A 14,709-nucleotide genomic window follows, 5' to 3' on the forward strand; every position below is an offset into this window, starting at 1 on the left:
TCGTAAAAAAATAACCTATCTTTTCCCCATAATCTGAAAGCCTAAAATATAATCATAATCAGCCTTTTCTGTTATGTCTCCATATATGCATTCTAGAAAAGCCTATTCTCTGAAATCATGCATTAAAAACAGAGGTTATGGGAACAAGCCTCTCAACCTATTCAATTTTTTTTTTAACCTATTCAACTTTTAAGAATCTGAATACACATTTCTCTGAAAAACGTAGCAGTGGCCAAAAGGCACATGAAAAGATGCTCATGTCATTAACAATTAGGGTAATCCGAATGCAGACCACAGTGAGATGCCACTTGACATTCACTAAGATGCCTACAAGCAAAAAGGCAAATAATGAGTGTTGGTGAGGATGTGGAGGCATTTGAACCCTGATGCGTTGCTGGTGGCATTGCCAGTGCAGGTGCTTTGCCAAACTGTTGGCAGTTCTTCAAAAGATTTAAATATAGAGTTACTATCTGACCTAGGAATTCCACTCTTGTTCCAAGTGGAATAGAAACACTGGTCCATGCAATAATATGTACACAAATGATCATAACAACATCATTCGTAATAGTCAAAAAGTGGAAACAACCCAGATATCCATCATGTGATGAATGGGTAAAGAAAAAGTGATATATCCATACTTTGGAATGTTATTCAAGAAAAAGGAATGGAGTACAGATAGGCTACCTGGGTGAACCTTGAAAACATGCTAAATCAAAGAAACCACATACAGAAGACTGCATATTATATGATTCCATTTATATAAAATGTCCAGAGTAGGCAAATACATAGAGATGGAAAGTAGAGTAGTGTTTGCCAGGGCTAGTTGGAGAGGGAAAGGGGGAGTGACTGCTAATAGGTACAGGGTTTCTTTTACTGGTGATAAAAATGTTCTAAAATTAGATTGTGGTGATGGTTGCACAGTTCTGTGAATATGCTAAAAACTAATGAATTATATAGATGGCTGAATTATATAGTATTTGAATTGATCTTAATAAAGCTGTTAAAAAAGAAAAAAAAGACAAGCCTGTGCAAGTTTTCAACCAGAACAATAACAAAACCCCATAACCAGAATGATAAAAATACTAACATAGGTAAATTTCCACTAACATTTGCACCTAGAATTAGTCAGTCCATGCTTTGCTTTCCTGTATTGTGGGTGTTATTGTGAGTGTTTTGCTTCCTTTGAGGAGCAGTTTATTATCATTAAAAACACCATTCAGAGGTAGCAAATTTCATCAGTCACTTTTATTTTAAAATAAATGAGGGAAACATCTTCACAGCTTTTTATGGGTACTTGCAGTTTCCCTGTAGTATTAATATTCTATTGCTATTTTAAAAATTGCCATACACTTTGTAACCTAAAACAATATAGTTTATTATCTTACAGTTCTGTGGGTCAGAAGTTTGACCCAGGTCTCCCTCGGCTAAAATCAAAGTGATGGCCAGGTTGTGTTCATTTCTAGAGATTCTACAGGAAAAAGTTTTTTTTCCCTTTTTAAGCTTATAGAGATCACCTATGTTCTATGGTTCATGGCCCCCTTGCTCCATCTTAAAGCCAGTGTCTCTGGTTGAATCTTGTCACTCTTACCTTCTGTAGTTGCTTTTCCCTCTGTCTTTTCTTCTTCCCTCTTCCACTTAAAAAAGAAAATTCTAGTGTAATTAACACACAGTGTTATATTAGTTTCAGTATACAGTATAATGATTCAGCATTTCTATACATTATTCAAATAGTGCTCATAGCAATAAGTGTACTCTTAATCCCCTTCACCTATTTTACCCATCTCCCCACCCACCTCTCCTCTAACCATGAGTTCTCTGTATTTTAAGAGTCTGGTTTTTTGTTTGTCTCTTTTTTTTCTTTGTTCGTTTGTTTTGTTTCCTCAATTCCAACATATAAGTGAAATCATTTGATATTTGTCTTCTCTGACTGACTTTGATTCAGTTAGCATAATACACTCTGGCTCCATCCATGTTGTTGCAAATGGCAAGATTTCATTCTTTTTAATGGTTGAGTTAATATTCCATTGTGTACATATATATCTTCTTTATTCATTAATCAGTGTACACTTGGGTTGCTTCTATATTTTGGCTATTGTAAATAATGCTGCAGTAAACAAAGAAATGCATATATCTTTTTGAATTAGTGTTTTTGTATTCTTTGGGTAAATATGCATTAGTAGAATTACTGGATCATACAGTAAATCTTCTTTACATTTTTTGAGGAACTGTCGTACTGTTTTCCACAGTGGCTGTACCAGCTTGCATTCCCACCAGCATTGCATGAGGGTTCCTTTTTCTGTACGCCTCGCCAATGCTTGTTTCTTATGTTTTTGATTTTAGCCATTCTGAAAGGTAGATCTCATTGTAGTTTTGATTTGCATTTTCCTGATGATGAGTGATGTTGAGCATCTTTACATGTGTCTGTTGGCCATCTGTACGTCTTCTTTGGAGAAACGTCTGTTCATATTGGAGAAATGTCTGTTTTAAATTGGATTGTGTTTTTGGTGTTGTTGTTAAGTTTTTTATATATTTTGTATATTAACCTCTTATTAGATATATCATTTGCAAATATTTTCTCCCATTCGGTAGGTTGTCTTTTTGTTCTGTTGATTGTTTCTTTTGTGGTGCAGAAGCTTTTTATTTTGACGTAGTCCCAATAGTTTCTGTTTGCTTTTCTTTCTTTTGCCTTAGGAGACATACCTAGAAAAATGTTGCTATAGCCAGTTACAGAGAAATTATGAAATTACTGCCTGTGTTCTAGGATTTTTATGGTTTCAGGTCTCATATTTATGTCTTTAATCCACTTTGAGTTTATTTTCGTGTATGGTGTAAGAACATGGTCCAGCTTCATTCTTTTGCATGTAGCTGTCCACGTTTCCCAATACCATTTGTTGAACAGTCTTTTTACCATTGCATAGCCTTACCTCCTTTGTCAAAAATTAATTGCGCATGTAAGTGTGGGTTTGTTTCTGGGCTCTCTATTCTGTTCTTTTGCTATGTGTCTAGCTTTGTGCCAGTACCATCCTGTTTTGATTAATATAGGTATGTAGAATATTTTGAAATCTGGGATTGTGATACCTCCATTTTTTTCCTTCTTTTTCAAAATTGCTTTGGCTGTTTGGGGTCGGTTGTGGTTCCATACCAATTTTAGGATTTTTATTCTAGTTCTGTGAAAAATGCTGGTATTTGATAGGGATTGCATTAAATCTAGATTGCTTTTGGTAATAGGGACATTTTAATAGTATTTTAATAGTATTTGTCCTCCCAATCCATGAGCATGGAATATCTTTCCATTGTGTCATCTTCAAATTCTTTCATCAGTGTTTTATAGTTTTCAGAGTACAGATCTTTAACCTCCTTGGTTAACTTTATTCCTAGGTATTCTTTAATTGGTGCAGTTATAAATGGGATTGTTTTCTTAATTTTTCTTTCTTAATTTCTACTTCATTATTAGTGTATAGAAATGCAACGGATTTCTATATATTGATGTAATATCCTGTGACTTTACTGAATTCATTTATCAGTTCTAGTAGTTTTTTTGTGGAGTCCTTAGGTTTTTTTATATATAGTATCATGTTATTTACAATAGTGAAAGTTTCACTTCTTCCTTTCCAATTTGGATGCCTTTTATTTCTTTTTTGTGGTCTGATTGCTGTGGCTAGGACTTCCAGTACTACGTTGAATAAAGTGCTATGAGAGTTGATATCCCTGTTGTGATCCTGACCATGGGGTAAAAGCTCTTAGTTTTCCCCCATTGAGTAGGATGTTTGCTGTGGGTTTTTGATATATGACCTTTATTATGTTGAGGTATGTTCCCTCTAATCCTACTTTATTGAGGGTTTTTTTTTTATACCATGAATGGATTTTGTATTTTGTCAGATGCTTTTACTGCATCCATTGAAATGATCCAATGGTTTTTGTCTTTTCTCTCTTTGATGTGATGTATCACATTGATTTGCGAATTTTGAACCATCTTTGCATTGAAGGAATAAACCCCACTTGATAATGGTGAATGATTTTTTAATGTATTGTTGGATTGTTTGCTAATATTCTGTTGAGAAATTTTGCATCTATGTCATCAAAGTTATTGGCCTGTAGTTCTCTTTTTTTGTAGTGTCTGTGCCTGGTTTTGGTATCAGGGTAATGCTGGCCTCATAGAATGAATTTGGAAGCTATCTTTTTGGAATAGTTTGATAAGAATAGGTATTAACTCTTCTTTAAATGTTTGATAGAATTCATTTGTGAAGCCATCTGGTCCTGGACTTTCATTTGTTGGGAGTTTTTCAATTATTAATTCAATTTCATTGCTTGGCAATCAATCTATTCAAATTTTCTATTTCTTCCTGATACAGTTTTTTCTAGGAATTTATCCATTTTTTCTAGGTTATCCAATTTGTTGGCATATAATTTTTTCATAATATTCTCTTATAATCTTTTGTATTTCTGTGGTGCTGATTGTTAATTTTCCTCTTTCATTTCTGATTTTGCTTGAGTCCCTCCCCCCCCCTTTTTTTTTTTAAAGATGAGTCTAGCTAAGGGTTTATCAATTTTTTCAAAAATTTCTTTTTTTGATCTTTTCAAAGAACCAGCTCAGGGCACCTGGGTGGCTCAGGTGGTTGAGCGCCCAACTTCAGCTCAAATCATGATCTCATGGTTCATGAGTTTGAGCCCACATCAGGCTCACTGCTGTCAGCCTGTCAGCGTAGAGCCTGCTTCAGATCCTCTGTACCCCTCTCTCTCCCCCTCCCCCACTTGGGCTCTCCCCCACACCAAAAAAAAAGAAAAAAACAAAAAACAAAGAACCAGCTCCTGGTTTCATTGATCTGTTTCACTAGTTTTTTTAGTTTCTATTTTATTTCTTGTTTAATTTTTGTTATTTCCTTCCTTCTACTGGTTGGAGGTTTTGTTTGTTTTTCTTTTCCTAGCTCCTTTAGATGTAATGATAGGTTGCATATTTGAGATTTTTCTTGCTTCTTGAGATAGGCCTGTGTTTTCCTCTTCTACTTTTAAGGAGCCTTTTAATTATGTCGGGTCTGCCCTGGTAGTTCAGGATCATCTCCCTATATTAAAGTTAGTTGATTGGCAACTGATTAATTCCATCTCTCACCTTAATTCTTCTTTCTGTATAAGCTAACATTCACAGGTTATGGGGATTAGGATGTGGACTTCTTTGGGCAACTGTTATTTTGCCTTCCACACCTGGATAGCCTAACAGTGGAAAGTACTAGTAGTTCTTAAGGCCACTGCCCTAGTCACTACTTGCTCTAAAGACAGACACTTGTGCAAGACATTCAGCTGTTTTTCCTTAATGTTTTCATGTATTGTTAAAGCTTCTATTTAATTGTGAGTAAACTTATTTCAATCATTTTTTTTAATGTTTTAAAAAATGTTATTTTTTAAATGTTATTTAAAAAAAATAATAAATAAAATAAAGTTATTACATTATTTTCTGTAAAGTATAGATACTCCTATATTTTTAACTTTTCTTAGAAAAATGAAATCATACTATAAATTTCTATTTGAAGCATAGCTTTTTTTTTCTTAAAACTCATTTCCTTTTGGTTTTCATTACTAAAGCTTTCTATTACACTAAAAAGAATAGTATAATGAACCCTCCTGTGCCCATTACCCAACTTCAGCAATTAACGTTTTGCCAATTTTACAACTCTTTTAAAACCAAATTTTTTTGTGCTTTTCAAATTTTTGTGCTTTTCAGATATATGATCTCATTTTTTTTCTATCAATAGCCCTGTGAAGTGTAGGGATGAGTGTCTTACTAGATTTATAGGTAACATCTGAGATTATGTTACTGGTGGTGATGGGCTTAACGATCTGTGCTCTCATGTGGTCCCATGGAGTATACATATTTCATATTAGTAAGTCAAAAGTAGTTTGTTGGTAACCTGTTATCTGTCAAATATATTATAGAAACCACATCGTTCTGCAGGAAACCGCACAGCATGCCACGAGGTTCATAGCTCTGGCAAGTGTTGGAAATCCAGAAAAAAAAAAGGTAAAGATTTGAGTATTTAATGGTAGGTTAATATTCGTTGTCTGCCTGATAAATGTTTCTCTTGCCAGTTTAATATTTCAGACCTTTCTTCTCCCCATTTGCAAGGTGCCAGCACTTTTATGACTCCTTTATAAAGATGTAATAAAAAGTCAGGTTTCCTTGGGTCCTTTGTAGGAGATTCTGGGAAAACAGGCCCAGTGGAACAAAGGCAAAATTTCAAGTAAATGAAGTTCCTCTCTTCCCACATCCATGTAGTTGACTTTGTAGGTCTTCATGAGTTTGCCCTCAGATGGTACTCTTGCTTTGCTTCTTTTAGCAACCTCATTTAGCAGAAATAATAAAAGCCTTTATAGGATTTACCTAACCCCTCCTTGGCTTTGGAAACCTTAGTGACTCCACTATCTTTGTGGTGGAAAACAGTGCAGGTGAATGAAAAAGAATATACCAGAAAAGTATGTTGTTTTTTCACTTCTCCGTGAGCATTTCTGATTCTCTAGGGTCAAAAGCAGGATAGTGTGGATTGAGACGGCTAAAATTAGAACAATCAGGCAAGGGAAGAACAGGCAGATAAAGAATGTGAAGATTATTCTGTAACACGTCATAAACAATGTGCGTAGAAAAGATAACTAAATACATATTTTTCCCATAGTATCTTAAGCTTTTAAGCCCAATGTGTTCTTCATAAGTTTAGGTTTGTGATTTTTTTTTAATTGCCCTTTCAAGGCTCAATAGCATTCACAGTATTTTCACTATTTTCACGATTGCGATATTTTACTATTGCTTTACTCTCAGGGGCATGTTAGCCTCAGCCCTACGCAACTCACAAAGTCTTTTGACTACAGTGAAAAAGTAGGGACGTTTTAAAATTTGGTAAGCATTATGGGGCACCTGGGTGGCTCAGTTGGTTGAGCGTCCGACTTCGGCTCAGGTCATGATCTCATGGTTTGTGGATTTGAGCCCCGCATCGGGCTCTGTGCTGACAGCTAGCTCAGAGCCTGGAGACTGCTTTGGATTCTGTGTCTTCCTCTCTCTCTGCCCTACCCCTGCTCACACTGTCTCTATCTCTCTCTCAAAAATAAATAAAACATTAAAAAAAATAAAATTTGGTAAGCATTATTAAATTCATCTCAAAATTTTGTTCCACTTTTATACCCCCACCAACAGTATACTCACGGAGTAGTGTTAAATTTTTATTAAAGCTTTTGCCAATGTGATGGATGGAAGATTGTGGTCATTGTTAATTAGTTGGATTTCCGTGGTCAGTACTGAGGTTAAATATCTATTCCCGTCTCATCTAAAGATTTCAATCTCTGTGCCATTAGTGTGAGAGTCTAGATATCTATATGAATATTTACTTCTTTGCTATTAGTCCCTAAGAAAGCTCATCAGCATATACAGCAGAAATTGTATAATATCAGAGGGAAACATTAAGGTGTCCAATTTAGTTTTCATCAGAAAAAAAGAATGGCAGTGCCACAATTCTGTTGACAAAAAGTACACAAAGATAAAGGAATCAGAGACAGTAGGAGTTTGTCTACAAGGCCTTGTAGTGATAGTTGTTTTGTGTATAAGCTGTTTTTGGAAGGGCTAGGGCTTTGATTTTTGGCTTGTGACTTCATCAGCCCTTGGTTAGCTTCTGCAGAGATCACTAAATTGACATTTGATTTATTGTGTATTCTGTGAGCCAGAATAGGCCAGTTGCTCTTCTTTTACTTTTACTCATTTTCTGAAGCTTCTGTGAATAAATTAGGTTGATTACATTTGGATAAACAGTATTTCCCTAATGTTATGTTTGTTGTTTTTTTTCCTCCACAGTATCTTTATGCATTCAGTATTGTTCCCATGAAACTAATGGATGCAGCAGAACTGGTAAAACAGCCTCCTGATGTTACTGAAAACCCTTACAGAAAATCTGGGAATGAAGCATCCATGGGAAAGCCAATTCCTGCCCCAGAGGTATGTTTTGATTGAGAGGTGGCATTTTCTGGGCAGGACTGCCCACTATATGTGTACTTTTCCTGGCTATAGTTTAGCTCGTAAGACCAGTTTTGTCCTAGAATCTAAATCATTTTTTTACCTTGGAAAATTATAATGGTGTTTAGAAAGCTTTAGATTTCACGTAAGCACAGTATTTTTTATTGTAGCTTGGGGTTAACAAGTTTCATATTTTACATTCTTGTCTAAACTTGCCTCAGGTGTTGGCATTACAAATAAGTCTTTCTTTGTCAAAGTTGAGACATTATTTTTAACTTTTCAGGCAAGGATCTAACAGCTTGCTAGGAAAGTAATTTGTGATTTTATAATAAGTGCTAGTGGGTAAATAGGACTCACTCTGAAGAAATTTCCTAATAGCAGACTTTTCAGAAATTAATTTTTCCCACATTAAAGCAAGGGGTTAAAAGTTCCCTGACTAGTATGCATGGTCTGCTTTCTCAGATCTTTTTCTTTATGAACAATCTCCTCATCTTTTTTTTTTTTTTTTTAATGTTTTATTTATTTCTGAGACAGAGAGACAGCCTGAGTACAAGAGGGTCAGAGAGAGGGAGATCTAGAATCTGAAGCAGGCTCCAGGCTTTGAGCTAGCTGTCAGCACAGAGCCTGACACGGGGCTCAAACCCACGAACTGTGAGATCATGACCTGAGCTGAAGTCGAATGCTGAACCGACTGAGCCACCGAGGCGCCCCCTCATCTTTTTACTTAAAGCTCAGTTAGACTTGATTGACCTGTGAGATTGTAGGACTACACTGAGGCCCTACTAAGAGAGAGGAAAAGGCATTTGGAGGGCTTCATATTGTTCTGTTTTTGGCAAGAATTGCTCTATAACTTGCATTTTAACTTGCTTTTACAAAAAGATGGGTTTGTTGCTATTTTGGGTAAGTGTTGAGAAGTATGACTGAGTCCACAAATCAGGATTAGGAAGATACTTTTCTTATCTAGAGTAGGTAGGAGGAAGGAAAGATATGACATGGCAAGAGTGTTCCCTTTTATATGAATGGTTGGCTCCTTGTGTAAAGATTAGTTTAATAACCTTTACTTTTCTGCCTTTGGCCATTCCAGGAAGAATCAGCCTGTCAATTTTTCTTTGATTTAAACGAAAAGCAGGGAAGGAAGCGTTCATCTACAGGCAGAGATAGCAAGTCTTCTCCTCACCCGAAGCAGCCTCGCAAACCTCGTAAGTACTTTGGTGTCTGAGGTCTCCTGTGTGAGCAGTGACTTATTTCAGATCCTGTGTGGGACATGGCAGTGCTAAGAGAGCCTCTTCTGGCAGAAGAAAACTGTACAATGGGTCATTAAGACTAAAAATAAAGTAATACTAAGATGGCCTGATTTTGAGAATGTCTGAGCTATTCTTGAAAGAACTGTGGAGAAAGCTCCTTCCCCTTCCCTGATGTCTACCAAACAGATGAGGTAAAGAGCCTACAAAACCACTGAGGTTCATAAAATAATAGAATAATCAAACTGGTAAAAAAGGAATTTTAGGTTATTTCATTGATATCCTCTTTCTCTACCCCTTGTTTCAGCTTCAAGAAGCTGACCTTGGTGAGGTAAACTTACTACCCAGAGTCATGTGGCGAGGTAGTGGCATAGCTGGGGCTAGAATAGGACTCCTGACATCCAGTTCAGTGTCCTGTCGTTGCAGCCTGTTGCCACTTACATACTACTTTGGCCAGCATGTGATCATCCACTTGTGGTTACCCACCTGTGAATTGGTTGCAAATTCAGAGCTTTTCTAATAGAAATTAGTTTCATTGATAAAAGTGCCAGGGTCACGGGGGTCACAGTAGAAGCCCAGCAGGACCAGCTCTTCATGGCAGTGCTGTATACCAATCTTTGCAAGGTATAAAGATCAGATAAGGCCAAGTTCTGTAGGGTGATTATATATATGTTGGAGTGCTTGCACCATAGTAACATGTGCTTTCTTCCCTATGAAGCTCAGCCTCCAGGACCTTGCTGGTTTTGTCTTGCCAGCCCCGAAGTGGAAAAGCACTTAGTGGTCAACATCGGTACACATGTGAGTTACTTCCTTGGACCTTTTACTTGTTTGTTTTTTATTAACTTAATAAATTTATAATTTATATATCATAAGATTTACCCACTTTAATAATTCACCAGTTTTTAGTAAGCTTACCAACTTGTGCAGCTATCATCTAACACAGTTTTAGAATATGTCCTGCACTCTTGGGGCGCCTGGGTGGCTTAGTCGGTTAAGCGTCCGACTTTCGCTTAGGTCATGATCTCGCGGTTTGTGGGTTCGAGCCCCGCGTCGGGCTCTGTGCTGACTGCCAGCTCAGAGCCTGGAGCCTGTTTCAGAGTCTGTGTCTCCCTCTCTCTCTGACCCTCCCCTGCTCATACTGTCTCTCTCTCTCTCGTAGAAATAAAAAATAAATAAATAAAAAAAAAAAGAATATGTCCTGCACTCTTGCCAATTACAGTTAATCCCCATTCCCATCCTCAGCCCCAGGCAGTCACTAGTCTGCTTTTGTCTCCATACAAAGGTTTGCCTTTTCTGGACATTTCATATAAGTGGAATCATACAATATGTGGTCTTTGTGTCTGGCTCTCTTTGTTCAGCAGATATTCTTGAGGCTTATCCATGTTGAAGCATGTATCAGTACTTCATTCCTTTTTATTGCCAAATAGTATTCCATTCTATATATTTATCAGTTGATGGGCTTTGGGGCTGTTTCCACTTTATAGCTATTAGGAATAATGCTGCTATGAACCTTTGCATGCATGTCTTTGGACATAAATTTTTATTTCTTTTGGATAGATACCTAGGAATGGAATTGCTGATAAATTTATGTTTAATTTTTTTATGAAATTGCCCAAACTGGTTTTCAAAATGGCTGTACCATCTTACATATCCCCACCAGCAGTGTATGAGGGTTCCTGTTTTTCCACATTTCCAACATTAGTTATTGTGTGTGTTTTTGATTATCCCAATTCTCCTGTGATTTCGTAGTGCCAGTTTCACAAGATTGCCACCTGCCTACCTCCCTCTCTGACAAATAGCTGTATCTCCTAGGGAAATACCTTCATATACTTCCTGATCTTCTTACTAATTTATACTAAATAATTACATAAAAGACTAGTGATAAATTCTCAGTTTTGCCTTGTAGTAGAGGATATAGCTTCCTGAGAGAAGAATACCCATATGCACATTCTTAGTGTGGGCTACTGGGAACCCAAGATAATAATTACAGGGTTGCTTGGTAACACTGAATCAAGTAACTGGATGATCTTGAGGATGATTTTATTCAGGCTATGGAAACTGATGAATTATGTGTGTCTCACCATAAAGTGGTCTATTTCAGACTTCCCCAGATACTTTTCCTTGGGCAGGACTTGTTTAGGTGTTGAATAATACTGGTCTTTGGCCCTCATTTTCCTGGGATCTATATAGACCCTTATCTTTCTTTTTCATTCACTTAGAATGAAGAAAGCTAAATTTTTAGGGTTATGGTTACACCCTAGTCACCTGAAACAGGAATTGGCTGTTTCCTGTGGCTCTTGATAGAAATGGTTATGGACCATTTCTTAGTGTGTACTGTTTCTGTGGAATAGAGACTTTGATCTCTTTTTTAATTGATTTATTCTAATTTTGGTTTCTAAGGGTGACCATTTTCTCAACTTCTCCTATCTGAGGGCCCTTTTTTATGGCCTCCTATAGACTGACCAGAGTCTCAATTTCATCATTGTTTACTTCTTAAGTCACGTCCCTTTATAGTTTCAGACTGAAGAGTCCCAGTCTTCTATGTTTGAATTTTTATGTCTTGATTATTGGCACACTCCTATCTCTAGGGGTGGGGAGCCCTAGTGGGGTCAAGGCCTATGACCTAATTGGGTCATAGAGTCTGTGGAAAAGCAAACTTGAGAAGCTTTTGGTTTTATAGGAATGCCCTTTTTGGATTATCTCTCTTGGCCCTTGTTTTTCTCTTTGGATTAGTTCATGCCGTTCTCTCCCACACAGCTTGTAAGGTAGGTAGGCTTTGGACTGTCTTCTGTTTTGGAAGCTTCAATAGTTCAGAATGGCACACAGGGAAAGAGAGATTTGGAACAGGTGACTTAGCTCAGGGCTGCTGTAGGCGTCAGGGAGAATTGACATTTCCTTTCTATTCACCTTTTAATTGCCCAGGGTTATCTAGCCTAGGTTATGTGCTTAGGGGATGATCAAGGAAGCCTGTTTCCTTTTCATCTAGGCCTGAAGCTAGAAAGGCAAAAAATATCTCAGGTCTTATTTGTGGCCCAGCCCAGCACCCCAAGTAGGAGGCCATATGAAAATTTTAGCCTAAAGCCTGCTCAATATTCAAGTCTGCACTCACCTACATTGCCCTTTGTCTAGTAGAAACCCCTTGGGAACCTCTGGGACCTTTGGGTGTCTGGCAGAGGGTTTAGAATCTCCTCCTTGCAACCATTCCTCTTGATCACCTCTCACCACTTTTTTGTCTTGGCTTTCCCTGTCTTTGCCATGCCTTCCTCAAAGGATATACATAGAACTGTGCTAATGGCCCATGACCACAAACTCTTAAAAGGAGGGAAGTGCTGCTAAGAGTCCAAAATAATTGATGCATTTCACTTATGGAAGAAACATTTATTCAGATCTTATTTACACATTTTTAGAGATAATTCAAGTATAGAACAGAAGGTGAGAGATGGAGAGAAGGAAGAGATTGGGCAAGTGTGAAACTATTCACAAGAACTGGGGGGGGGGNAGGGGTGCTTTTTAGTTTGGACTAGAAACCTAGTCATTACAATATGAAAACTGATGTTTATGGCAGTGACCCTTTGACATAAAGAAAAGGCGAAGACTCAGGCTTCAAGAGTAACCTTTTAAAGCATACAATCAGGGGCTCCTGAGTGGCTCAGTCGGTTAAGTGTCCCACTTCGGCTCAGGTCATGATCTCACAGTTCATGGGTTCGAGCCCTGCATTGGGCTCTGTGCTGACAGCTCAGAGCCTGGAGCCTGCTTTGGATTCTGTGTTCCCTCTCTCTGACCCTCCCTGCTCATGCTCTCTCTCTCAGAAATAAATAAAACATTAAAAAAATCTATACTTTGTTTTAAAAAAGCACACAATCAAAAATAATTGTAAAAATTAAGAAAATGAGGGGCACCTGGGTGGCTCGCTCGGTTAAGAGGCCGACTTCGACTCAGGGCATGATCTCATGGTTTGTGGGTTTGAGCCCCGCATCGGGCTCTGTACTGACAGCTAGCTCAGAGCCTAGAGCCTGCTTCAGATTCTGTGTCTCCCTCTCTGCCCCTCCCCTGCTCACGTTCTGTCTCTCTCTGTCAAAAATAAATTTAAAAAATAAAAAAACATTTTAAAAAATTAAGGAGCACTTAGAAGTTTCGATGAACCTCAGTCATCTGTAAGATTAAGTTTGTAGATGTGCTTGGTCCTCTATGCCAAGTAAATCAAGGATGATCATGCTTTTAGTTTGTTTCTGATACCTTTTCTGTCTTTTATCGGATTTTCTGTGTTAATGATAAATTACTCCTTCCTTCAGTCACAGCACTCTAAGGAAATGTTGGATTGTTTTTTCTAAAGCTCTAGTACATTTGCCTATGTTGATATTCATTGGCCATTTCTCTACTCATAATGTTTTCCTTTTAAAGAGTGTCTGACTCTGTAGCAGTCTTGCATGTTTGGTTTTGACAGAAATATTTTTAGTTGCTGTTTAGCTGCTGACATCCACTGTTGGGAACCATAGTTTTCTACTGGGGTTCCTCCTTCCTTCCACCCCATTAGGTTATATGTTTGCTTTAATTTTGTAGAGGTTAGACAGCAGCTTAAGGCTATAGAGACACTGGATGCTAATTGTGACATCTTTGCCTTTTTTTGTGAGCCCAGAGGGTGTATTTAGGAGTGGGGTGTGGGATTCGATATTATCATGGGGAAGGTGGTCATTTTGAAACCAAGTGGTGTCTTTCTGTGGTTGAAGGCCATAATAACTAAAAAATTGTTTTCCAGTTTGGAGCCTGGGAGGGAAAACCAACTATTTGTTTTGGTCTCCTTCAGTTTGTTTTTGAAGCCAAAAACATGTTGGTGTGCCATTTATTTGCTCCCAGTTCATTTGATAGCTGGATAGAAATTTGTTACATCTAATCTTACTTTTTACTAGGTTCTTGTTATAACCTCTAAAATGAGGTTTTTTAAAGTCAGAGAATTTTTGTTAATAGCCTCTCAAGCACTTTTTCTACACCTCATGCTCACTCTTTGTATGGGTTTTTCTCCCTGAAGAATTGTACCTGTGGCATTGATGTCTTGATGGTGTGTGCTTTCTCTTAGTGCTACCTTGCCCTGGCCAAAGGAGGCTTATCCGATGACCATGTCCTCATCCTACCCATTGGGCACTACCAGTCAGTGGTGGAGCTTTCAGCAGAGGTGGTGGAAGAGGTGGAGAAGTACAAGGTGACACTGAAGCGTTTCTTTAAGAGTCGAGGGAAACGGTGTGTTCTGTTTGAGAGGAATTATAAGAGCCATCACCTCCAGCTACAGGTAGGTGGTCTCTACCCAGGAACTTGGAAGGACCCTATGAGAACCTGGATATTGACAAATATTTAAATAGCATCGATTATTTATTATTTAATACTTAAATATAGGATTCTAATCTGAATTAAATATTTAAATATTTAAATGTTTAGTATTTAAAATACCTAATACAAACTTTCATATTAATATTGGAATAATGTTCA

General features: G+C 37.6%; 1 protein-coding gene across 2 annotated transcripts in view; it reads left to right on the forward strand.

The window, feature by feature from the left end:
* Window positions 1–14,709, forward strand: part of CWF19L1 (CWF19 like cell cycle control factor 1) — a 32,360-nt gene that overhangs the window by 12,586 nt on the left and 5,065 nt on the right. The window contains exons 7-11 of one of the 2 annotated variants that reach the window (XM_077778741.1): window positions 5,929–6,013; window positions 7,829–7,969; window positions 9,072–9,186; window positions 9,947–10,026; window positions 14,303–14,512. In XM_077778741.1, coding sequence (XP_077634867.1) covers window positions 5,929–6,013; window positions 7,829–7,969; window positions 9,072–9,186; window positions 9,947–10,026; window positions 14,303–14,512 — 631 coding nt within the window. The remainder of the gene's footprint in view (window positions 1–5,928; window positions 6,014–7,828; window positions 7,970–9,071; window positions 9,187–9,946; window positions 10,027–14,302; window positions 14,513–14,709) is intronic. The other variant, XM_077778742.1, reaches the window with a different exon arrangement.

Source organism: Crocuta crocuta, unplaced genomic scaffold (genome assembly GCF_008692635.1).
Source record: "Crocuta crocuta isolate KB4526 unplaced genomic scaffold, BGI_CrCroc_1.0 scaffold170, whole genome shotgun sequence".
Lineage (NCBI taxonomy): Eukaryota > Metazoa > Chordata > Mammalia > Carnivora > Hyaenidae > Crocuta > Crocuta crocuta.